The sequence below is a fragment of the Juglans regia genome, chromosome 13 (genome assembly GCF_001411555.2).
Source record: "Juglans regia cultivar Chandler chromosome 13, Walnut 2.0, whole genome shotgun sequence".
NCBI classification, from domain to species: Eukaryota; Viridiplantae; Streptophyta; class Magnoliopsida; order Fagales; family Juglandaceae; genus Juglans; species Juglans regia.
Genome location: NC_049913.1, coordinates 18,057,272 through 18,084,222, shown reverse-complemented (window position 1 = coordinate 18,084,222; position 26,951 = coordinate 18,057,272). Strand labels below are relative to the sequence as shown.

General features: G+C 38.6%; 2 protein-coding genes across 2 annotated transcripts; both read right to left on the bottom strand.

The window, feature by feature from the left end:
* Positions 1–4,332: 4,332 nt before the first annotated feature.
* Positions 4,333–26,951, bottom strand: LOC109003684 (T-complex protein 1 subunit eta). Its single transcript, XM_018981932.2, has 14 exons — positions 26,770–26,951; positions 26,392–26,652; positions 18,858–18,983; positions 18,565–18,768; positions 17,194–17,363; positions 16,973–17,108; positions 16,171–16,287; positions 15,925–16,044; positions 15,738–15,836; positions 15,561–15,650; positions 13,955–14,042; positions 13,456–13,544; positions 13,276–13,350; positions 4,333–4,798 (listed from the first exon to the last, which is right to left on the bottom strand). Exons 1-14 carry the CDS (start codon positions 26,782–26,784, stop codon positions 4,700–4,702), a joined length of 1,689 nt encoding a protein of 562 aa, XP_018837477.1. The 5' UTR covers positions 26,785–26,951; the 3' UTR covers positions 4,333–4,699.
* LOC118344216 (T-complex protein 1 subunit eta-like) lies at positions 9,916–19,111 on the bottom strand. The gene is made up of 13 exons (XM_035684340.1): positions 19,088–19,111; positions 18,858–18,983; positions 18,565–18,768; positions 17,194–17,363; positions 16,973–17,108; positions 16,171–16,287; positions 15,925–16,044; positions 15,738–15,836; positions 15,561–15,650; positions 13,955–14,042; positions 13,456–13,544; positions 13,276–13,350; positions 9,916–10,095 (listed from the first exon to the last, which is right to left on the bottom strand). Exons 1-13 carry the CDS (start codon positions 19,109–19,111, stop codon positions 9,916–9,918), a joined length of 1,518 nt encoding a protein of 505 aa, XP_035540233.1.

The window sequence follows — 26,951 nt, the reverse complement described above, 5'->3', positions numbered from 1 at the left end:
CTCTAGCACTCTTTTGATCACAACCATTTTGGACTAGTGTTGTGATCTCAGTTCTTTAGTACGTCATTATGTATGAAGTATGTTTTAAGTATTTGGGATATTTCAGTTTGGTGCATAGTATTGCTAAAGAAAAAAAATTATCCGCTACGAATATTGCGTAATGCTAGATGCATGTTAGGAATATTGTATCTTATATGTCATGAACGGGGGCAGGTAACCTTGTGTTGCATGTCTCGATGCTTCAAATGTTCGTCCGATCCTAAGCGGAATTTTGGGGCGTCACAGCAAGTGACTTCAAGAGAGCGCCGGCAGAGGAAGAGAAAGAGTAGCGCAGCACCGCCATAGTGAGTGTACTACTGTGAGGTATGTAAGCTTCTAAGACAATACATAGCTCGAGTTTGAATATCTTTACTCAATGATTTTAAGATCTTGACATTTACATAGCTCAGATTTGTGATGTGGTGATTTCTAGTGAGTGCGCGTGTGAGTCTTACCGTATGTCAATCATCATGGATAGGTAAATGTTCCCTAGGCCATTCCTACGACATGTTGCCCTAATATCATATGAGAATGATAATGTCTCGTGATGATTAGGATGGAACGTGTTTGTTTTGGCCTTACTAGATGGATGGAAAGGAGAATGCCCCAAGCGTATCATGTATGGTGTCCTCGAGTTGGTTGGGCTAATGTATTCTCTTATGAAACTTGTATTCTATATGTGAGATATGGAGACTTGATATTCTTTATGTGAGATATGGTGATTTGATATTCTCTTTATGAGATTGGATGATTAGAAATATCTCTGTGTGAGGTTGTTAGATTTTGTGTTAAATTCCATATTTTGAAATACGATGAGTTATACATACTTGAGAAAAGGGTGATTCATAGCCTCAGCAATATAAATATATATATATATTTATATTTATATACACACTTGAGTTTTGTACATAGGGAAATTTCCTAAAGGGTGATTCCTCTTCGTGCTTATGTACTTGTATTTCACTCAAACGGTGATTCCGTGCCATGAATGCATGTGTTCTGCTTAGAGTGATTCCTCCCCATGCATAATACACGAGTTTACGGTTCTTTTTATGTGAAAATGTGCATTACATCATCACATACATTGTTTGTCATTAACAACCTTATCATAGTTGTTTAACCTATATATAGTTTTGTTTACGGAATCGTAGACATTGATGCAGAGGTAGATTCAAGGAAAGGTACCCGAAGAAGAAGGACCAATCTCGCCCAGCAATAGACACAAAGCCATGTCTCTGTTACTTAGTCCAACGATCAACTATGAACGATTTGAACAAACATTTGGGTCTATATATTATTTTGAAAAATGAAGTGACATATCGATATTTTGGTGTTTATTGAACAAATCAATTTACAATTTACACTCTAGTACAAACTGCTCTTAACCTTTACTTATTCTACTGCGATCTAAACAACCATTCACTTATATGCGCACTTCCTTGTGAACATTGCATGTCTAATCTAAACCTAAAATTCTGGGTGTTGTCGACCAGTTGGCACCCTTGGCACCACATATTCTCATCAAGTCTTTTACCGATGTATGAAGCGCCACATATAGAGGGTAGTTGGGTCTTGGGTCCATTTTGTAGACTTTTAAGAGTCCCTTAGGGGCTTAATAAAAGTATTGGGTCACTTAATGGGTCGCTCTTGGGATTGCCGATATTTTATGCCAAGATAACTAATAAATTTGAATGGGTCCAATCTTAGACTTCAAACTATGTCTAGCTCGTTCAATAAATAGTTTTGAACTTTTAAAATAATTCTTAGATATATTACCAATTAAATAGGGCCCATTTCGTCCATAAATACTAAATAGGCTTAATCCAATTATTGGGCCCAGTAATGACCATTAATCCATCATAATAAATTATATGTTTATGGCCTATTCAAAATTATATAAAGAATTGCAATTGGACTTTCCAATAACCTATCAAACATAATTTAGGTCCACTAAAATTATCCTTGTAATGACCTTTAAAATATTAGACCGGGTAATCCTCACCATATAATCAATCAAACTTGTTCGTTGCTCAACAAGTGCTGCAAGAATCTCCATGCACACAATGTTAGAGATGTCATCTGTACGCCCAGTTGTTGTTATTGGCGTAGTAGGTCTCGCTGAGGATGGAATACCCGACCCCTCACAGCCTCTGACCAATGATGCATATCCAGGTGGCCCTCCTCGCTTTTGCCCAAGGTCACAATGTTAAGGGATAGATCTATGACTGTCGACACTCAATTAGAGTCACTCCCCTAGATACAAGTAGTCTAGAGATCATCAGCATATGGCAGACTAGATCTAGTTGAATACCGTGACTCAGCTTGGATCCAAGTAAGGTAATACAGCAGATCAATCAGATAACCTCTTTCCAGTCATAAAATAAATCACGTCCAATCTAGGCTGAAATCCGCTTAATGCTTCCTCAGATCAACATTGTATAAGACAATTAGCGTCAACATCCAAAAGAATGCTTTGCAATCAACTTGTTTGATGGTCTTGCTACCATGATAAGGAGGTGTTGTATCTACAACAATCAACCGATGTAATTCATCATCAGCAATATCATCCCTCTTGTATTGTGTATTGTCTGCTCCACGTGCTCCTCACTCCATCCTCCTTCTAAACTGGTTGAGAAGCATGATATGCCTCGAGCGCACAAAGGATGTTTAGAATCTCAACGATCTTGTCAGCTAAGAATGTAATACTAACCCCTTGTACAATGAATGTGAATGGGTCATCTACGACACCCATTTCAGCCACCCCATGATAAAACTTAGACAAGATTAGTATAAGCAACCCTCGATTGTTCGCAGATTGGACCCCATCCTGTCTCTAAAATTCACTCGATACTCCTCCCCTTACAAATCAAGTCGCTGAAGTCACTCAAACCGATTACCCTCCCAACAAGTATGGGTCTAGCAAGCTGATTCTATGAGCTAAAGAATGTTCACTCTGATCTTCTACGTTTCGTTCCATTAGTTTGACATGGTTCAAAACAATATGCGCATCAAGAAAACAAAATTAAGAGCCTTTCATAAATGGATAAACATGTCTACAATAGATCCTATAAGAAATTGATATATTCAGAAGCATGGTTCAAACTGTAAAAATTATCGTTTGAACTGTTAAAAATATGGTTCAAACTTATGAAAATAGCCTTCAAATAATCTTCTGTTCGAACAAGACTATTTACTAAATCACAAGCGAGAGGTTAGGGGCGCCACATCTATGGGCAAGTATAGCCCATTGTCATCATGGAAGACCTATCACAATGTCATCTACGATCACAGCTACTAGCTGTTACCCACAACAACTAAGAGAAGTTCTTTGCCGGCTTAGAGAACGAGAAGAGAACAGAGGCAAAGCAACATTGTCCAAAACATGAAGGCATAGGTAAAATGAAAACTTGTTTGAATATAAATTTTTCCAAAGACACTAATCAAAGATGCTTTTTGGAGTTAATGTGGAGTTTTTTCAGTTTTAAGTAATTTGTAAATAAACTTTAATTGAGTGATGAAACCTTTTGTATAAAAATTGATATCATTTTGGTTTAAAAAGGTAGGAGGCCAACCAGAGAGGTAACCTTCCTAGTTCCTACTAAGTAATAAGAATGATATCCTAGCCTAGCGTGCAGGAAGTCACCAAGCTTCCTCAAATCATATCTAAGCCATATCCTAAATCCCAACACCACTAAGAAAATCCATAAATCCTTGTATATCCATAAATCTTTATACGACTAATATTGATAATCTCGAGCAAATCCATTTTCGAATTCGAACCCAGGTCGTAATGCGTCGAATCAATATGTGAAAAATCCAAAGACCAAGGAGTCACCAGTCTTAAGAGGCATATAAAAAATTAATTCGATCGAAATAGAATGTTTTTTAATATTTCCGAAATTCTTTCATAATAGTTTTATGAGAAATTCTTTATAGAAGCCTTACACCACACCTCCACTTAATCAATATGTAATTTATTATTTTTGTCCTATCTTAATGCTTAAATATGTATTTAAATAAAATGATAAAAATGATAAATCACATGCTAATTAAGTAGTGTAGTATAAAACTTCCTAATAACATTTCTCTTCGTATAAAATGTTCTCACAATAATATATGATCGATGAAAGTCAAGCATGTGTCAACTCTGCAAATGATGTTCTCTCTTGTCGCTATTTCTATTACATTATTTCACGTGTATTTCATGTGAGTGCCAGATCCAGATGTCTCGAGGATCAGACCTATGGGCGTTCCGTTCTCTACTAGAAAACCTCGATAACCGTACAACTAAAATCACTGCCAAGGTCGGCGCATCATAAAATTTAGGCTGAAAATTTCAGAGAATTGATTTAAGAACTCCTTACATCACTCCAACGCAACAAAAGCAATAAGCCACAAAAAAGTATTCAACAATTCATTCCCCAGAAACCAAAAATGTAAATACAAGAAACACAAATTAGATTCTCAAAATGGATACCAACTATTTTAATTCCAAAAAAAAGTTGCTCAAACATATGGAATTGATTTCAACTACAATGTGCCGCTCCTGACAGGAGGGCTCATCACCTTCCAGACTACTCGACCCAGAAAGTTGACAGTTGAAAATTTAAAAGGCCACACAAGTAAGAATTCATACTTCCCAAATTTAAGTCTGAAGTGCTCATCGACGTCGCATACCACGTCCACGACCAGGAAAAGCACCTCCACGTCCTCTACCACCCATGGCACTAGCAGCAGCTTCTCCCTGTGCACTCTCTGACTGCATCATAGAAACGAAAACAAGCATCATATAAATAATGCTGAACATCATATGTGCACTACGTCTTGGGAGGAAATAAAATAAATGAACTAAAAAAATTAATACATGTACATTAGAAGCAAGCTAAGAGATCTCGCTAGATTGGCCATAATTTTGAGTGGGGAAAAAATACTAGAGGTATTGCTAATGCACCTTTCAGATCTTTTAGCACCTTAATGTTCTCGTGCCAAAACATAAGTGAATGCCACTGCCGTCCAACATAACTTTTTTTTTTTTTTGTATAGGTAAAACAGGTTTTATTGACCCTCGTAAATAGGCAAAGCCCAAGTACCCAAGAAGTATACAAGAAAGAGCCTAATTACAAAACTATGTGCTACGGAGAGTAGCGAAAGTCATTAAAGACTTGTTCCATTCAATACAATAGAAAAGGCCCAAAGCAACAATGTATGAAAGAAAAAAGCCCTAAAACCATCCGGAGAGCATTCCTTATACTCGAAGCATCGGCCATTTCTTTCATTCCATGTGCACCACATTAAACATACTGCACCATCTTCCATACAGCTGCGATATGGCGATTGCCCCTAATCCCTCGCCAACAAGACAATAAATCTATCACCCTCCTGGGCATAGCCCATGCAATACCAAACCTAGAGAGGATTTCATCCCATAATACCTTATAACTACTTCGCAATGAAGAAGGTGATCCACTGATTCACTGTTGTGTTTGCACATGAAGTACCAATCCATTATGTAGAGTCCATGCTTTCTTAACTTGTCTATAGTCACTATTTTACTATGGGATGCCAACCAACCAAAGAAAGCAACCTTGAGGGGGACATTACTCCTCCAAATGTTCTTCCAGGGGAAGGCATTGAAGGTGTGAGTCGTCAAGGCCTTGCAGTGCGAACGAACTGAAAATTTCTTGTTCCCTATGCATGTCCAGAGTAATCAGTCCTCCCCTCCTGCCCTTAGTTTCAGCACATATAACACGCTGTATAAATCAGTGATGTCTCCCACCTCCCAATCCTGGACAGCTCTAGTGAATCTCACGGACCAATGGATGGAATCAACAATACTGCACATATTATCAACCACTGAAGAACCCTGATCAAACGAAATCCTATAAAGAGGGGAAAGTGTTTTTCAAAGCAATATCCCCACACCAAATATCGTGTCAAAACCTGATTCATGTGCCCCTTCCCACCTCAAACCTGCAGTTATCGAGAAAATCATCTCAACCATTCTGGATAAGCTTCCACACTCCCACGCCATAAGCCCATCTTACTTCATTAGAGCACCAACCTCCCCAAATCTTCCTGTATTTGACCTTTAGAATATTCTTCCAAAGAGCGTCTCCCTCCAGATGATAATGCCATAACCATTTTTCAAGAAGTGCCTTGTTGAAAGTTCTCAATTTTCTTACGCCCAACCCATCGCAAGACAAAGGGGTGCATACTTTATCCCATTTGATCAAATGGAAATTTTTTGCATCCTCTATCCCTCCCCATAAGAAATCACGAAAAATCTTCTCCAGCCTATTCGCCACCCTTACAAGCACAGGAATAAAGTACATTGGGAGATTAGATAACGTATTCTTAATAAGTGTGATTCTCCCACCCTTAGACAAGTAAATTCTCTTCCAACCTGTCAATTTGTCTTCAATTTTCTCAACAATCCCTTCCCACATCACCTTGGATTTATGAAGGGGCCCCAAAGGGAGTCCAAGGTACTTCATAGGCAAGGATAAAACCTTGCACCCCAAGATGGCAGCCACTTCACTTAAGTTATTGACTGAGCCAACAGGAACTACTTCCGACTTTGATAAATCCACCTTAAGGCCAGATACAGCTTCAACACAAAGTAGAAGTGTTCTTAGGGAACGAATCTGATCCAAATCCGGGTCACAAAAAATCAATGTATATTGGTGAAAAGAAGATGGGAGGTTGTCAAGCTTCCATGCGAGGAACCACCCACTGAGAAACCCGAGATGAAACCCTTATCCACCACCCCTTCCAACATTCTACTCAGCACATCCATGACTAGAATAAATAGGAGTGGGGATAATGGATCCCCTTGTCTCAAACCTCGAGAACTGTTGAAGAAGCCTTCGGGAGTGCCATTGACCAAGACAAAAAATCAGACGGTTGTAATACAATGCTTTATCCACTGACACCATCTTTCCCCAAAGTCGTACCTACCAAGTATATACAAGAAGAAATCTCAGTTCACATGATCAAATGCCTTTTCCATATCCAATTTACACAAGATACCTGGAATGTCGGCTCTAACTCTACTCTCCAGGCATTCATTAGCAATGAGAACCGAGTATTTGTCTTCCTTTCACAAAAGCATTTTGGGACTTCAGGATGATCTTCCCCATGACTTTGCTCAACCGCTTCGCTAGAACCTTAAAGATGATCTTATAAACCTCACTCACCAAGCTTATGGTATGGAAATCATTCACTTCCACCGAAAGTCCAACATAACTTGGTTAACCTTAAAGTAATAAGTGACCAATGTTTAACATTGTGGGCAAAATGTTCAATTTTTAACCACATTGTCAAACTTGAAATATCTTCGACCACCATGAATGCCACTGTCGTCCAACATAATGGAACATTTATCCAAGCAAAGTTAGCAATTAGTAGATACATTTATCTACAAACTAATGGAATATCCAAAGAGAGTGCCAATTAGTAGAGACATTTATCAGCAAACTAATGGAATATCTAAGAGTTCTTGCTCAAAAAAGAAAAAGCTCTGAAAATGCCTCCGCAACTTTGGATCTCTCACTAGGGAAGCACATAACTTTGAAATCACCTCAAATAACACAATATATCCTACCAACTACTAAGACCAGCCAATTCCTCTAATAAGAGCAACCTTTTACAATCATGTGGCCCATAGACTACTGCATACACCCGATGAAAAACTGCTGCACATTTCAAAAAAAGCAAGCAATTGTATACTCCCCCATATAGCCCTCCACTTTCTCTACCATCCTTTTGACCCCACATCAACAGAATTCCTCCCGAAGCAACCTCTTGAAGCCATGTGGCTCCCATCCATGTGCGTATATCCCCACAATCTTCTTAAGCATCTTTTTGCAATGGCTTCCATCTTAGTCTCTTGTAAGCAAATAATATCTACCAACCCTCGTCAAAATAAATTTTTAATTATGGCCACTTGTTCGCATCATTTGCCCTCCTAATATTTTAAGACAACAACTTAGGCATCATATAGAAATAGACTTCACCCTCCCCCTTACCTCTACTATGGCTACAACTACCACCATGAGAGTCAGTTTGTGGACACCATTTAGGCCCATTCAACTCTCCATTCTTTTCTCTGTTGTGTTTGGCCATCATTTGCATTTCAAACCCCACACCCAATAACTCCTCATTGTTGGATTTCCATTGCATTTTTAGTCGCCCAATTTGAGGAAGATATCCCATGGATTGCTCCGAAGTCTCCCAAAGACATTGTCTGAAAAGGGAAATGCTCTTAAGAATAAGTTTCCATCTCCCTATATCTATTGTCTGCTTCATCATACACAACAGGAAACCTTATCCAAGTTCTCCCCACATGCCATCAATCCACTACTTCCATCTCAAGACCATTCATCACAAATATTCCATCCCCCATGCACCAATATAAACTATAACCACTCTTTAGTCTAAGACAAAGACAAGGAACAAACCCCAAAGCCGCTTCTTCCCCATTCTTGGCATCATAGTCCACTCATCCAGTCTGTCCACCCTATCAGAATTTGCTACTCTTCCATAAGCCGCCCTATTCATTCGTGGCAAAGATGCTGAAAAGGGACAAGGGGATTGAAACGCTTATCTCCTAGCTCACAATGCCTTAAGCCTTATAATAGCTCATGTCTACATCCATCAGGTGCAGAGTACACAGCCAAATTGGGATGAGGTTTTGCCCATCTCTGTTGACCCACCAATTTATCTTTTTTAGATTCACCATCTGCACGCCTATATACAAGAGTACAACTCACTCTCTCCATCTGCTAGAGAACTCTCCATGTTGACTCAGATGAGAAGACGACATCATCATCGTATCTGCAACATTACCCATTTTAAGACCTGAATCGCTTGGCGTAAACACGATAATAAGCTTCAGATGCCGTTTAGATCCACGGGCCGAGTTGAGTTGAAAGATGGACCCTTATTGAATTAGAAGATTGGGATGTCCAAGTTCTCTATCTATTGCTTTTCAACTTCTTCCATTCTTTTAACTTTGTCGCTTCTTCCACTCTAAAGGATTCCTCTTTCCTTGGCATTTCTAAAATTGCTCACGTCTCATTTTAATGACCCAACCCAATATTATAAGGGATAAAATATGGATGATTTATTGGGCCTAAAATAGTTTTAATGGGCCGTGTTAGAATAGCCCACGAGCTATTAATTTATTGAGGCTATTGGATTATTAATGGGCCATATGGGATAAGCCCACAAGTTATTAACTATTGAAATTTAGTTAGGCCCAAAATTTTATTTTAAAGTCGTTAAGGTTTAGTTGATGATTTTGGAGGATATTATTGAGCAAATATTTATAGAAGCCCAATTGAGATTAATCGGGTAACTTTGGAAAGACCACGGGCCCATAAATTATTACGGTGGATTATAAGATTTTTATTGGGCTCAGTAATTGAGTTAAAGCCCATTTAATATTTATGGACCAAATGGATCCCTATTTAATTGACATTAGGCCCAAGAATTTATTTAAAGCCCAAAAATGTTTACTGGATGAGTTGGGCTTATTCTGAACCAAATACCAAAAGCCCATGAGTTAAGCCCAAAGTTGCACTGCCTCAAACCCGTATATACTATATTAAGTTCTGTACCAGCACTTTAAGTTTTATCCTCCTCTTTCTCTAGGGTTTCTAGCTACTATGAATATACACAAATACACATTCAGCCACAGCCCCTCATATATTCACGCACAGCCCCACAAAAGATTTCCTCCCCAAGCCGCTAGCCTCCATCTCAAGGAACAGCAGCCCAGAAGGAAACCCCAAGCTGAGTAAGCCTTCAACGTTCAAGCAAACCACCACAGAAACGCTGCCTCAAGCCACCGTAGAAACCACCTCCCCCCAGCCCCTATAGCACGTCCAGCAGCCCTCCTACTGCACCATAACCTAACTGTGAACCATTGTTCCATGCAAAATCCGCCGCAAATCCGCCGCACTCGGTGAAGCTCCTTCTAGTTTCGGAAACCACACAGTCGCTGCACCACCACGGGATAGCCCCACTGCCAACCTCCTCCACACTGCTGCCACCCTGCACCACCCTCCATATAAAGACCAAAACTAGCTCCTCGTGAGATCGACACAACCCCTGCTTTAAGCAAGAAAAACAAAGCACGACACCTTCCTCCAAGCACGGCAAAACATCAACCCCGTAAGCCTCCGTTGATGTTTTCTGTCTCTTATTAATCTCTCTCTTTTCTCCCTACGTCAAGCCCCCCTATCTCTCAGTTTAGGTCTCTCACATTACTCTCTTCTCCCCTCTCGGCTCCCACTATCACCATACTAGCACCACAAAGGAGCAACCCAGTTGAACAATTCACATCACTCCACAATGAAACCGCAAGTCCTCTCTCTCAAGCAAGCTAATAATTACCATGTGAGATCGATAGGGTGTCACCGATTGGAGATAATTGAGTGTAAAACTTTGTTACGGTTTATGTTGGCTATAAGAATTTATGAGGATTGGGGCCCATGAAAAGTCAGAATACTTTTAGGGTAATTGACAAAACATCGAGAAATCAAAGTTGGACACAAGAACACAAGATTTACGATTTTAACATCAATATTATGGAGTCAATGTGATTTTACGATTATGAGAACTTGATGTTTATAGAATTTAATGACTTTTAGGGTTTGGAGGATTTTTGGCTTTAGGGAAATATAGAATATTTTAGTATTTCCGTTTTAATTTAAAAGTACATGATTAATTAGAAATTTATGGAAACTACTTGATTATTTTATAGGTAATCAGCTTCACCCTAAAAATATTGGATTAACGCTACCAAGTAGGTAAGAAGCATGATCATACCTTACACGTGTGTACTGTAAATGACATCTTTTATAAAATTACTATGTATGTACGTACTCCAATGGAAGCCCCTTTTTATTTACCCAAATCATGATAAATTTATAAATGTCATGATTTTATACATAAGTTTCACGTTAGCTGCAATGACATGCATCAAGATATTTTATGAAAACCCATGATTTTAAGTTAATATTTATGCATTAAAATATTTATGAAAATCCATGATTTTATGTGAAGAGTTATGCATCAAGAGATTTATGAAAAATAATGACTTTATGTGAGGAAATATGTATCACGACATTTCATAAAAGATTACTATTTCATTTGAAATCTATGATATGATAAGGCACGATTTCACTTGAAAACTATAATATGACAAAACAAGATATGAAAAGAATGTATGCATGTACGATTACAATGAAATATGAATGTTAAGATACGTAACGGCCTATATTATAATATGAAGATGGTACCATGATATGTCATGGGCATATTGCATTGCCAGGTTACTTATCAAAAAAAAAATATTGCATTGCCGGGTTGTACATGCTAGTAGTGCACTCAGTGTCTTCCTTATGTATGGATTCTTCAACCCACGGCCACGAGCGGAATCAGAATCTACTTAAATTCGTTAACACTAACTCATGGGAGTCAACAGTGGGTACTAGCCTATGACAAGTTAATGCATTTCATGCACTAATCAGGTTCATGTTATTTACGTATGTAACTATGAGTATGCATGTTTTCAAGAAATCTTATGCTTTATTATGTTTACTACATGATGTGATGCTTATTAAGTATTCAACCCCTGTTTGTATGTTTTAAACCTCCCCAAGTGAGGATTTTCATGAGGATGGAGCTGCAGGACGAGGCGATGCAGAGGCCTAGACAGCTTATGACATGGTCAGTTTTATGATTTCTAGTTTAATAAGTTATTCTTCATAAGTACATGAGACTTTATTGATAATAAGTCTTCTGCAAACTCTCTTTTGGGTTTCAAGTATTTAATAAAGATTGACTTATTTATTTATAGAATAAAGAAGAAAGAGTTTTAAGTCATTGTTAGTAGCACTCTGGTTCCCCAAGATTTCTAAAAATGACCTTATTATCAACCCTGGGGGAACGGAGTGTTACACGCACACAACAAACCATCAACAGCTCCTAATCACTAAAGGCTCGTTTAGATAATTGGAGTATCTCAGAATTCTATAAATGATAGTGAGATGATTTGAGTTAAGATATTTTATTGGGTTTTGATAAATGAGGAAAAAAAATTTGAACAAAAATATTATAAAGTTGAAAAATTATTTGAATATACTTTTTTAATATTATTTTTGTTGTGAAGTTGTACTGGTTTTTGTATTTTGTTTTTAAGTTTGTAAAGGTTGTATTGATTTTTGTATTTGGATAATGATTAGGTAATGATTATATAAAAAATTGAAAATTTAAAATTAAAGTGTGTTGTGTTTGAGTGATGTTTGGAAAGGAAGTTATGAGAATTTTTCATCTCATCTCATTTACTAAACGTACCCTTAAACTCTATTACTCATCCTAAACTGCCCTTATGATGAAAAATGGCAACGACACCTAAGACCACTGAGACTATCCTGCATCACCTCCAAGCATTTATCATGAAGAATTCTTAAAGTCAGGCTAGAAAAAGTGCTTGCCAATAAAATATGATTCACACTTTTCAAATAACTAAGGGTATTTCTAATTCACAGAATAGGGTCCTAGTAATCCTAGGGCATTGGAGTAGGAGTTTTTCCAAAATACCCTTATTTTTTCAAATGTTTATTTTAGAAAAATAATAATTTTTAAAGTCCTTGGGGCTGTACTCCAACCAATTTTGGTGGTCACCCACCAATAAAGGCCCACAGGAGTGGTCAAACCACCCTCAAAATGCCATTTTGGGGGTGATCCAACCACCCACGTGGACAAAGAGGATAGCCTAGGTTTTTGTGGCTGGCCGACAATCATATGGTTTTATTTTATAACAGGAGGTTGGTTTTTCTTTTGGAAGGGGGCTGTGGTCTTTGGGTATTTTACGAATTTTAATCCAATTTCAGTCAGTATCTCATGTGTCATCACCAAACAAAAGAATAAAACTGCTCGTTTTGCATACCAAACTTGCCCTAAATATTTCTGTGGATTCTTGGAATTGATCTGTCAATAAGTATTTGTGAATATGTGGAATTTGTATTTTTAAGAGCGCATCAGGATTTTTCTTTCTATTTATTTTGAGCCAGAAGTGACAGTCTGACATATTATTCAATGTACCCTAACTGATCAAGTAATATGATCATTTTCAATTCACAAACAAAGCCTCGAAAAACCAAAAAAAGAATAACGAAATAAGGTACAAGTTTTCACTTTCAAACCACAATCCAGAAATCACAATACCTTTGGGTTTTTTACCGTCTCATCTACGCTTAAAATAAGGCAGGCAGCCTCGGTAGCAGCATTAATAGCATTAATCTGCAATTAAGCAGTTACCATAGTGACCAAAAGTGTAAAATTGTCAGCAAAGACATTATTCATCCAAACATATACACATGTTAAGGACCCAAAACAGAAAGATACCTTCACAACTGCTGGCTCCCAGACAAAATTAGCAAATGAATCGGCAATTCCACCAGTATTGATATCCACACCATAATTTGCACCTTCACCTGTTAAAGATTTGAAATATTTGGTAAAAGGGGGGGAAAACTCTGAAACTACTACCAAACATTAAACCACCTCATATGCTGCAAGACAGAAATCATCCAATATACTCTCTCCAGACAGGGAGAATGCGGTCTTTCTGGGATAATATTAGGGGGAAATGGCTAGATTATTTACTTTAATTTTGTTCTGTATATTCTAGTTGTTGGTTTGTTATCATGGTATTCCCATGCCATAAGTGAGGGTTTATCAATAAAATTGAGGCTTTGTCCTCTTTTATAAAAAAAATTAAAAAACAAATAGTCCAATTGATTCTGGTGACCATATTTGGAGACAAAAAGGGATGTTTCAGTAACCAAACATTATTTAACCAAAAATGAAAGCAGCGAAATATCTACGATGGAAAGATGCCAACCAGATTGAAGTGCATGTTTCTGTCTTAATTTGTTCAGTACATCCGTTGCATCAAATCCAGCATTATCACATAACTGCCGTGGAATAACCTGTAACCATCAGAGGAGCATACCTTAATAAAATGTCTCAAGTTGATAATTCTTATACACAATACAAATAGGTAACCGTTTATTCACTTTTTTTAACAAATACTTGACTCGCAATACCACATGATTAAACTAGTGACCTTAAGCTTCACGCAATACTTAGGGGAGAAGGCAATGCTAATTAGTCCAAGAACCATTGCGAAAAGTTAACAAACATATTATCATTCAGTAAACAGAGAAAATATATTCAATATTATCCCAAATTCTAGTTATAAAGAATATATATTCTGCCAAACTCTAGTGATTGAATTGACCTTTAAATTCAGAGATAACAACTATTTTATAAACCATGTTCCTTCAGTAAGTTAAAAACTTGATAAAAGTGCAGTTTGTAAAATGGTAACTTCTACACAGATATCTTCCTGAAAATTATGGCTTGCATGCCTATAATGCCAGAATTTATTATCAAAATAACCCCCAACAAAATCAGTCCAGCAAGACTGGCCTCAAACATTAGCAAGTCAGACAACATACCAAGAAATCTGTGTTCCCAATTCATGCTGAATAGGCACACATGCTCAAGCCCTCAACTTAACCCTCCAAACCCCATACCGAGAAAAGACATGTTAGCTTGCTTTCATTGGCCTTTCTTTATCATGCCCTAGTTATAAACTTAATTTTAAGTCGGTCCCATGACTCTGACATCTTCACCCCCAAAGTAAACTGCATGTAATTGAGCGCACTTAAAAGCGCAAAATGTGTATGCTGTTTTCAAAATGAATGGCAAACTTATTTATTATAGATTTCAAATGGAATTCAATAGAAATATAATTGAGACTTTAACAAATAGAAATTTACCAATAATTAGTTATACCAACTCCATTCTTGTACTATGTTTTCACTTATATATGGCTCGGAGTCAAGAAACCGAAGACACCAAGTGCAAGGGAGCACATAGTGAACCCCCCCCGCCCCCCGGGGGGGGGGGGAGGGGGAGGGGTTCTCTTTATGGTAAATTCTATGTTTTTTTTTCTAGCAATCTTTTTGGGTAAAACAGTAATATAATAAAAAAGAAGGCAAAAGAAATGCCTCAGAACACTGATTTTGTACTATCCATTTCACCCAAAAACAAAGTATATTCTATTTCTTTACTTTCTTCCCTAAATCACCAAGTGGAAACTAATTTAGGAGTACTTAAAATTTAGTGGTTTTGTTCAATCTAAACTCATAGTTTGAGGACTAGCAAAAATGAAGATCTCACATTGTAGAATACTATTCGATTCATTTCAACCAAAACCAATTCCCAATTCTGAATCAACATATGTGAAGAAAGTTTATTCCCATATCTGTTCCAAAGGGAAAAATAATGGCATAAAAACAAAGCTTTAATACCATTTTGTGCACGCCTGATAAAGAAAACATAAAGCAATTTAGTCCACTTGTACAATTTTTTTCCTGCATATAATTAATCGAAACGTTTTCATCTAGATAGAAAAAAGGCACACTCCCAAAAAGATATACCTCAAGAGCTTTAGCATAAGAGTTGATAAAAAGTTGAGATTTCCCAGCTATTGTGCGAGCATGCTGTCTAAGATATCGACTTAACTCCATCTGACACCAAAAAAAAAACATTTTGCATCACCAAAATATCCTCAATATAATTGATCAAGATCTAGTTAATTGTTCTAGAAACCATACATCGATCGCACCACCCCCAGCAACTACAGTGGAGTTCTTCATAGCCCTCCGAACAATCATTATTGCGTCGTGTAAACTCCGCTCAGCTTCCTCAATAAACTGGCAAGAGAAATCTGAGGTCAACTATATGTGCAAGCATTGTGCGACCAAATAACTCGGTGGTTCTTTTTTCATGCAATTGACAGACCTGATCAGCTCCACCGCGCAGAACTATGGTGGCTGTATGGCCCGACGGACACCCACAGAATATATTAAACCTCTCATTTCCGACTTGGCTTTCCTCAAAAAGCTCACATGTTCCAAGAACCTTGAGGACAAACAAATCTCACATTAGAAGTGCTATCCACCAACATATCAAACAACATAAGCAAACCACTGTCTTCATTCTTAAGAATAGTGGGAAAAGATATTAAGAAAAATGCAAAATAGTGACCTCATCAATAATGTTGTTGACAGATGTTTGTACAGTTCCACCAGTCGCAGCAGCAACCCGTTGCAAATCTTCTTCTGTTACACGACCGGCACAGAAAATATCTCGATCTGCAAAATACTGTCAAACACACCCCAGTAAATCCAAAGAATCTTCCTGTAGAGAGCTCAGAGCCATTGTTTTCATCATTTTTTTATCGGTAAACAAAATTTTATTGATAATAGGGATAGGCAATAGCCCAAGTACAGGACATATATAGAGTATCACCTAGTTTTCATCAAATTATGACTCATTTAAAACCATAAATGAAAAGGCATGAAGAATAAAGAAATGCAGTTCTTCACTAAATGTGAGGGCGTATGAACTGAGTTTACCAATTAAGAATGTATGAAAAAGCTTATGAAAATTGAAAAATATCTTTCTGATAGGATAATTTTTATAATAGGTGTAAAAGACATTATTTTTTTTTATGTCAGGAAACCTCTCTAAGGCAGGGCCGTTCGGATCCACCCCTGCAGAATAAACCCCGGTCCCGTGCACTGCACCCTTGGAAGTTTCCCTACACGGAACTAGTTAAATCGCTGGTTTTTCACCAGGGGGTGTAGCCCCTAGAGATTGTTTGCACCCAAGGGGATTTGAACCTTGGACCTAGGGGAGAATACCCCCAAGCCCAAGGCCTTTACCACTTGAGCCAACCCCCCTAGGGGTTTAAAAGATATTATAAGACACCTACTACATAAATTAGAGTTAGAGCAGATGTATATGAAAAAACAACAGATGCACTAAGGATTGGGACAATAGACACCTGTGTGGCAAGATCACCAATAGCCAGCCGCGAAAGAACAACCTTAGCCCCACTCTGTACACATTTATCCAACTTGTCATATATAATATTCCATTCTGCATCAACAATTGACTGGTACTGCGATGGATCTGAAAGTCTACAGAACATGGGAAGAGCATGTCCAGATAAGCACTTTATCTAGATGACCGTGTAGAAATTGAAAATAGACCCAAATACTTTACCTTATTTCCGCATTTTCTTTCTCAGATTTCAGTTCCAATTCAATGTTTAGCAGAAGTATCTTGGGATTTACAAATTTCTTTGGCTGCTGCTCAAAACCCGCATATGAAAATGTCTTTTTAAAGGCAACACCATTTACCAGAAAGGAATCACGCATGTTACCACCAGGAACCTGTTAAAAAAACCAAATTTGCCATTGCTTGAATTTTGAAAGCACAATTTCCGGCTAAGAAAAACTTCCAGCTAAAAGATAGAAGATTTATGTTGGAGTGAAGAGAGAGAGAGGAATAAAAGCATCAAAACATTGGGTATCGGAAGGGAAAAGATTGAACAGAAAGAAAGTTCCAACAAAGAATTTTTGCTACAAACTAAAAGTGGATTGAAGGGGAGTGACATTTTAGTCAGAAGGATCTTTTCTAAACAAGATTTAGAACAAAAATACTATAGTAGTAGTATATATCCTGTGTGGCTTAGCTCAAATGACACATCCTCCCTCAGTAAAAACATGATGAAAGGTGCCATTCTAGCATCAAGGACCAGAAGTGCAAGGGTAATTTACAAATTAAAAATAATTGTCATCAGTACCCAGAAAAAATCTCTATACACATGCCCATGAACCATAAATGGTGAGAAAACAAAATGAACCAACAAAATATAGTAGATAAATCCAAATAATATAAATCCCAAAAGAATTTGAGGCTTGGTAAAGAAAATGAAAAAGACTCCAGGAGAGCCTAGAAGATGATCACAAAATGAAAACTAACCATGTGACAAAAAGCAGCCTTTTGGTAATGAAACTAATTGACAAATTAGTTAAAGACATTCATTTCCAAATTTGTTCTCCGATAATGAGTGAAAATGGTTAAGCACATACAGGAAGTCAATAGAGTAAAAGGTGGCAATATTAAATAAACAATAAATGTTGTGTTATTGGCCCAGTGGCCACCCAACAAACATAATTTTTCAGGATAGCGTCTCTAGGCTCAAGTTTACTATCAACTTGAAAGTACAACATGAAGAGTTCAAAGATTAGAACACAAGCTTCCAAGTATCAAGATTAGACTGAAGTACTTCGAGTGAATTTAAAGGAATCACAATTATTCATCATGCATCTGTAATGACCAGATTTTTTAATTATGCCAGTATTATATTATTTTGGGGGAGGGGACCACTAATTATATCTTTCAAGTAGGGTTTTTGGCATCCATCTGGATACTTTACATCATCCAGTGTTCAGTATTGAGATAAAGCTCATTACATTACAAGTCAAACCTAAACAGGTAGGTTTAAACATCCAATTATTATAAATAACTAAAACAGAAAAATGAGAAATTACGAATTGTATCTTTTAAAGGACTAACAGCCAAACATACCTTCTTTATTCCAATCATATTCAGCCTATCTTCATACCCAATTGCAATGACAGCATCAACAACCATTGATGCAAAAAACTCCTTTTCCCCACCAATGAGTTTTGAAGAGAGTGTTGTAGTAGCACATTTAGCAAGTAAGCTTTTCTTTTCTTCTAGGCTTTTTCCCTCTATGCTAACAGCCAGTTCTTTGACCTTCTCCAGTGCCTAGTGCATTATTCATAATATTTAGAATGAATGAGGATGAGCATAACCATACTTCTTTGTTTTATAAAAAAAAAAAGCAGATCATGTACCAAATAGCATGCAGTCCGATAACTCCGTATCAAATTTTGTGGGTGGACGCCATCCTCTATAAAAGGCTTGGCTTCCTTCAGAAATTCTCCTGCAAGCAGAACTACTGTAGTGGTTCCATCACCAACCTACACCGCAAACATTACAATTGGTAAGTCATTTAAGTTAATTGCCAAAAACATGTTAAAACAGAGAATAAAGAGCAACAAAACAATCTATAACTGAGTTTTACAGCTTGAAAATCATGAATTAGCATGACTGTACCATTTCAAACCCTAAAAGCCACCTTCAACAAAATATAATATAAAAAACTTCTGCAATAGGTAGCACTTTGATTCTCTTATTTTCTTTGTTCTTTTTCAATAAAAGACCACCACTAAATAAAACACAATAAATAGACGTTGATGATCTACTTCATTGCTTAGGGAAAGATGAAGGCAGTTTAGCATTAATTGAACTTTTGTTTTGTAACATGTAACAAAAATGACAAAAACATGCTATTCAAAATTTTGGTGCCTTTACCTTCTCCCAAATTTTCATACAAAGAAAGTGGGAGGCAAGTGGCTGAACTCATTACATTTCTCATTTCAATCATATACAAAGTACAATTTGTAATACAGTAGGGAAAAAAGAAGCTAAAATGTAATACCCCAAGTTTAGTATGAGAGAGTGGTGAATAGGGTCCCACATTGTTTGGGAGGGAGAAATTCTGACCCTTTATAATCATTTCAAAAAACTCTAATTGTATTAATTACTCTAGTTATAATAATTACTCTAATTATAGGCCCAGATGTTGGGTGGGCTTTCCAAAGATCATTGCACAAAAAAGAAACTACAAAATAGTTAAAAACTGAACTTTTGATTAATCTCTCTGCAATAAGAAAATACATAATCCTCCTCATCCTCCAAGCTGCCCACCAACTTCTTGGCTTGAAACTGTTCTATCTCAATGCACAATTCTTTAAGAAGTTGGAGTCCTGGATAGGGTATAGGAATTAACACTAGTTGTACTCATTCATAGAGACTTTTATTCTCTCCGTACACATGCATTTTTTCTTGGTCTGTTTCTGGTTTCTTGGTCTGGTTCTTGATTCATTTTGCTTCACCAACTTGGGTTGATTGGTGTTAGTTAGATGGGCAGTGTTATAGAACTAGTTATTGAGTCCAAATGCTTCACTATAGCATTATGTGGAGGTGGCGTTCTGAGAATTACTGAGAGAAGCTGGAAGACAGAAAACTCGGTGTTGCTGGGCTTCTCCTCTATTCATTGGCTTGGGAAGGTGTTAGAGGAGAGCTTGAGCAGAAAAAAGGAGGTTTACTCGGCAACACGTGAGGGGTATTGTAGTTTTATTGCTCAACGTTGTGAAAATAGGAATGGAAGATATGTTGAAATATCAGAGTATAGTCAGGGGGGAAGAAGAAATATGCTATGTATTCCAGAAGGAGAGAGTGGGTGGGGATGGAGGAGGATGAGGGAGGCTTTGATAGTGAAAGGGAAAGAAAAAACCAATGAAGGTGGTCTGCATGGAGGAGACAAACCGAGTGATGGAAGAGAGAAACTGAAACACTATGAGCGATCGTATAAGGATGTCCTTGCGAAGTCGATACCGAGAGTTGCTGGTGCGAAGAAGGCTGGTGAGAAAGTTCTGGACAGAGGTAAGGGAAGTTGGCAACGTGATGGGATGGTGAACCATGCCCATGGCAGGGCCTCTGTCGAGTGTCAGACATGGGAAATGCAAAGGAAGTTGTTGGAAATGCAGGGGCAGCTACGCGCATTGCAGAAGGATATGGCTACTATAGTAGCATTTGTCGGTTCATTAAAGGAAAGTGAAGGTGCCGAGAAACTGAAGGAAAATGGGCTGAGGTTCACTCGGGAGAAGACGCAACAGAAGGGAAAATATTCTAAAGGCTGGAATGTGTGGCGTCGGGCGAAACAACAAGAAAGCTTTGGGGCTAGGCCGTCGAAGGTTAAGGCCCAGAATTTCGAAACCCAGTCCAAGGCCCATACAGGCGGGTCGGTATCCAAGACCCAAGTAAACGGGTCAGGATCCGGGCCAACAGAACTCGCGAAACCGAGTTCTAGCCCGATACGATCCGTCGAGCATCACGGGCTAGGGTTCGTGCCGGAAAGCAAACAGACGGCGCCGATAGAGGTTGAGGGGCCACAGACGGTGCCGACGGAGATAGTGGGGGTCGCCGGTGGGGTCTCGCCGGAGTCCTGTGCTCAAAATCTGTTAGGCGTAGAAACTCATCTTCATTCGGCGCTGGAGAAGCAAACCTCGCGGATGAGGGAGGCTGTGTCGATGAGTCTAGTGACAGGCTCGGGGAGATCAGCAGAGAACCTCGACTTGGCTGAGATTGAAGAAGACTCAGATGACTTCATGCATTCTGTGGAAGATGAACTTTTCATCCCTTGTGGATTGGAGGATTTTTCTATGGGAAGTGAATTTCAGAACCAGAATAATAAGATGGGGAATCCTACCCCATTAAATTATTATTTTCCAGATCAAGCATCAGATTGGGTTATACATAAAGCTAAAGAAATTCAACATGTTGTTGGAATTGAGTGTGTTGGGTATGAGGAGCAGTTTATAGCCTTGTTAACGGCTATGGAAGCTGGCCATCATCAAGAAAAGAGGGGGAGCACAAAGAAGAGTCGGGAATTAAAAAGATTAATGTGGTCGATGAACTCGGAAGCAAGTTCTAGTAGGAATAAGGCCAATGGGAAGGGGCTGAATGTTCTACAATGAAGCCTAAGATTTTATCTTGGAATGTCCGGGGTCTAAACAAGGTAGAGAAGCGTCTTCGGATTCGTCGTCTACTTCGCGAATGGAAAGCGGACATAGTATGTTTACAAGAGACAAAGCTGAAGTTGATTAGTAGGAGGATTATTCGGAGTTTGTGGAGTAATTTTTATGTGGATTGGGTATATTTGGCCTCTTCAGGGGCTTCGGGAGGAGTAGTGATAATGTGGGATAGAAGGGTAGTAGAGAAGGTGGAGGAGTACATAGGGAGATATATGGTAGCTTGTTCTTTTAAAAGTGTATCAGATGATTTTTTATGGGCATTTGCAGGAGTGTATGGGCCTAACTTAGATGCTGATAGAAGTTTATTATGGGATGAACTTGCAGGGGTACAAAGTTGGTGGGACCTCCCTTGGTGTATTGGGGGGGATTTTAATGTGGTGCGCTTCCAGAGTGAAAGTCTGGGAAATAGAAGATTGAGACCAGCAAGCCTGGAGTTCTCTGAGTTTATCTTTGATTTAAACTTGGTAGATCTCCCATTAGCCGGGGGCCCAGCTACTTGGTCAAATAATCAGACGTGGTCCCGCTTGGATCGTTTTCTGATTTCCCCTGAGTTTGAAAGCCATTTTCCGGACGTATGGCAAAAGCGTTTGAGTCGTATAACTTCGGATCATTGGCCTATTCTACTGGATTGTGGAGGTGTTCGTAACAGCAGAAGGTATTTTAAGTTTGAAAATATGTGGTTGAAGTCAGAAGGATTTGTGGAAAGGGTTAAAAGATGGTGGACTTTGTATCAATTTGAAGGAACACCCAATTTTATTTTTGCAAACAAACTGAAAGCCTTAAAAAGGGATCTAAAGGAGTGGAATAAACAAGCTTTTGGAAATGTGGAGGAGAACAAAAATGCCAAGTTGATGAAAATTCAGTATTTTGAAAGGCTACAAGAAGGGAGGTCACTTAATGAAGAGGAACAAGCACAAAAAGTTTTATTGGTTGCTGATCTTGAGAGGTTAATTTTACAGGAAGAAATCTCATGGCGCCAAAAATCAAGAGCTTTATGGTTGAAGGAAGGGGACAGAAGTACGAAGTTTTTCCATAGAATTGCAAACTCACATAGAAGAAATAATAACATTGAAGGGCTGAGTATTGAAGGGGTTGAGAATAGAGAAGAAGAGGTTGTCCAAGACCATGTGGTTGTTTTCTTTAAAAAGCTTCTCACGGAAGAGGTGGGTTGGAGGCCTACGTTAGATGGTTTGGCTTTTGACTCTATTGAATCAGGGGATGTTACCAGATTGGAGAGGGCTTTTGAAGAGGAAGAGGTATTTGAAGTGGTAAGAAAGATGGCAAAAGATAAGGCTCCCGGACCGGATGGTTTCTCTATGGGTTTTTTCCAAGAGTGTTGGGAGGTGATCAAAGTGGACCTTTTGAAGGTATTTCAAGAGTTTTTCTTGTTAGGAAAGTTTGAGAAAAGTCTTAACACTACTTTTCTTGCACTAATCCCTAAAAAGGTAGGGGCCATTGAGATCACAGATTTTCGGCCTATAAGCTTAGTGAATGGTGTTTATAAGATCATTGCAAAAGTGCTTGCAAATCGATTAAGTGGGATATTGGGGAAGATTGTATCCAAACCACAGAATGCTTTTATTAAGGGTAGACAAATTCTTGATGCGGCTCTTATCGCTAATGAATGCTTCGACAGTAGATTGAAGATGGGCAAAGCAGGGATTATGTGCAAATTAGATATGGAAAAGGCGTACGATCATGTTAATTGGGAGTTTCTCCTTTATTTACTGGGTAGGTGTGGGTTTGGTGAGAGGTGGAGGTCATGGATCAGATGGTGCATTTCTACGGTACGGTTCTCGGTGTTGATTAATGGTAGCCCGGCGGGTTTCTTCCCAAGCTCTCGTGGCTTGAGACAAGGGGATCCGTTATCTCCTTTACTTTTTGTCATTGTTATGGAGGCACTGAGTAGGATGATCTCAGCCTTAGTGTCTAATGGTTCCATCAGTGGATTCCAGATTGGAGCACCGAGTAGGGGTATTACTACTGTTTCTCACTTGTTGTTTGCAGACGATACGCTTATCATGTGTGAGGCTGATCACGCTCAGTTGAGGGCGGTGAAGGCATTGCTGCTGTGTTTTGAAGCAGTATTTGGCTTGAAGGTGAATTATGATAAATCCGAGTTGGTACCGATTGGAGAAGTTCAAGATATAAGGGCTTTGACGGGCATTATGGGGTGTAAAATTGCGTCTTTACCTATGACTTACTTGGGATTGCCGTTGGGTATAGCTCCGAAATCTCGTTTGATATGGGATACAGTGATTGAAAAAGTAGAGAGGAGATTAGCAGGGTAGAAGAGAATGTATTTGTCGAAAGGGGGTCGGACTACTTTAATCAAAAGTACACTTTCCAACCTTCCTACTTACTTTTTATCCTTATTCCCTGTACCGGCAAGTGTGGCGGGTAGACTTGAGAAGTTACAGAGAGACTTTCTGTGGGGGGGCTTGGGAGATGAGTTTAAATTTCACTTAGTTAAGTGGGAGATGGTATGTCGGCCTATCTCCAATGGCAGTTTGGGTGTCAGAAATTTGAGAGTTTTTAATCGGACTTTACTAGGCAAATGGTTGTGGAGATATACCAAGGAACCAGAGGCCTTATGGAAGACTGTGATTGCAAGCAAATATGGTGATCTAGGGGAGGGGTGGTGTTCCAGAGAAGTTAGAGGAACAGCGGGTAAGGGGTTATGGAAATACATTAGAAGAGGATGGGAGGTTTTCCAGCGTTACACTAGATTGCACTTGGGGACAGATGCCAAGATTAGATTTTGGAAGGATGCATGGTGTAGTACCAGTGTTTTACTCGATCTGTTTCCGTCTCTTTTCTTGATTGCAAGTAACAAAGAGGCCACAGTGGCGGAGGTTATGGAAGTCTCAGTCTCAGGTAGAAACATTCACTGGAACATTAATTTCAACCGGGCGGCACAGGACTGGGAGATGGAAAGTTTTGCAAAATTCTATAGCCTCTTATATTCCGTTAGACCGAATATTCAGCAGGAAGATGAGTTGTGGTGGCATCCTGCAGGGAAAGGGGTATTCTCAGCTCGCTCTTTTTATAAGGTTCTCACACAAGAACCAGAGATACAGTTTCCTTAGAGAAAGCTTTGGCGTCATAAGGCTCCTCCCAAAACCTCTTTCTTTGTGTGGACAGCGTCTTTGGGGAAGATCCTCACTACGGATAATCTAAGAAAGAGGAGGATAATTATTGTAGATTGGTGTTGTATGTGTAAAAGTGGGGGTGAGTCGGTAAATCATTTACTTTTACACTGTGAGATAGCTAAGGCTATTTGGGACGCGGTGTTTATAAGGATGGATATGGCGTGGGTGATGCCAGAAACAGTTTTGGATGTATTGGCTTGCTGGAATTCTATCCGTGGGATGAGACAGATTAAAGCAGTATGGAAGATGATCCCTATCTGTATTATGTGGTGTCTATGGCAGGAACGAAATGAGAGGACTTTTGAAGACAAAGAGAGATCTGTGGAGGAGCTTATATTGTTATTTTTTAGAACTCTTTGTACTTGGGCCATAGCTGTAGAGTTTAATGGCATGGAATTTCACGAATTCCTAGTTTCCAATATGCCTACATAAACAGGGTATTTTCTTTGTATCGTGTTACTTTGGTGATTTAATAAAGTCTTATTTTTACTTATCAAAAAAAAAAATAAGAAAATACATAAATGCAACTTGTCAGAAGTTCTACCATAAACAAACTACTGTTTACACAGATTTTAGTCAATTTCTAAATTACCTGATATGGTTGCTAAGAACATAAGAAAAAAAACAACTCTTCAAATTGTATGATATTCCACATTTCAGGGAAACTCTGGAGCAGTAGGAAATGTCAATAAGCCTAACATGGCTGGAAACCTTTTTTCTACGTAATCAACAACATACTTGGCTCTGCTTTGCCTTTTCTGCTCAGCAGGTGACACATTTATAGCGAACACGTAAAACCCAAATTTATTTGCCATTTCCTCCGCTTCCATTGGCTTCAATTGAGCTGGGTCCCGTGGATCAAAACTTAGTTCCAGTTTTTTTAGAAAAATAGATTAAAAATCTCATCCTCCCCTTTCTCAGACGTGAAAAGAAAGGACTTAGAGCTCATTTAATGCCTTCAAATAGCAATAATAAATGGATGTAGCGGGCTATAGGCCACGTTAACAATCAGTACCTCAAATCTAAATGGTTAGACAACCCCAAGGCCTCGGCATTCCAGCCCCCTCATATTCTCCCCATTTTCTTGGCAAAAATGCCGTAAATTAAACTGTAAAATTATAGAGAAAATATATTTGCAACCGTGAATTGTGCAACCGCAGCATAATCGTTTTGAAAAAATTGAATAAAATATGAGACCCACGTAAAAAAAAAAAATTAGTTTTTTAATACTGGACCCTACTCTTTTTCAAATTCAAAGCGATTATACGGCGTTAATGCAATTCATGGTTGTCCGTAGAATTACTCTTAATTATAACTAAACAATAGAAAGTAAAAAGATAAATATTTCCTGTGAGGAATTATGCTAATAGAAAATAATGATTATTACTGATATAATATAAACAACTGAAATCTAAAATATTAAGAAACATAAGATCTCAATATTCTGTTCGAAGATATTTCCCCATTTTCTAGGCAACCAAGCAGAATATAAACGGAAAAAAACTATCCACAGTGAAAATTAAAGTTTACAGAAAGAAAAATCAGAAAAAATAAAAGAAAAATCAAGAAAAGGAAACCTCGGAGTCTTGGGACTTGGCAATGTCGACAAGGATCTTGGCGGCGGGATGGACAATGTCAAGGAGCTTCATGATGGTGGCACCGTCGTTGGAGATGGTGACCGTGCCTTTGTTGTCATGAATCAGCTTATCCATACCCCTCGGCCCCAGCGTGGTCCTGACCACGTCTGCCGTTGCCGTGCAGGCGTTTATGTTGCTCACCAACTGCGCCTTTCCTTGGGTCGTGTCCGTTCCTTCCTTTAGCAGTATGATCTGCGGTTGCTGTTTTTTGTTTTTTCAACATACATTTCACAAACACCGACAAACGAAAGTCAGTAAGCTAACACTAGTAAGCTAAGAATCTATCCAAATCGATAGTGTGAGAAAGAATCTGCGTACCAGCATGGCCGCCATTGTTGGCTATTGTCAAGGATAGGTGCCGCGGGAGAGAGGGAGGGAGAGAGTGAGAGAGAGACCGCGTAGGTTAGGGTTCGTGTTTGCTCGGACCTCAACTCGGGCTCAGGGTTTTGTAATTTATATTCTTTTCCTGGCTCTTTCTAGTTTCTAATATTCGGGGAATG

What these genes read in the sequence shown, in the direction of transcription:
- LOC109003684 (XM_018981932.2), bottom strand. An exon ending in CTTATGCTAAAGCTCTTGAG is followed by an intron (nt 14,043 to 15,560) that starts GTATATCTTTTT and finishes TGATGGTTACAG; the next exon opens with GTTATTCCACGGCAGTTATG. An exon ending in GAAACATGCACTTCAATCTG is followed by an intron (nt 13,545 to 13,954) that starts GTTGGCATCTTT and finishes AATCTTTAACAG; the next exon opens with GTGAAGGTGCAAATTATGGT.
- LOC118344216 (XM_035684340.1), bottom strand. Translation starts at nt 19,111, where the DNA reads ATGCTAATTCATGATTTTCAAGCT. An exon ending in ATCGGACTGCATGCTATTTG is followed by an intron (nt 18,769 to 18,857) that starts GTACATGATCTG and finishes ATAATGCACTAG; the next exon opens with GCACTGGAGAAGGTCAAAGA. An exon ending in AAAGAAAATGCGGAAATAAG is followed by an intron (nt 17,109 to 17,193) that starts GTAAAGTATTTG and finishes CATGTTCTGTAG; the next exon opens with ACTTTCAGATCCATCGCAGT.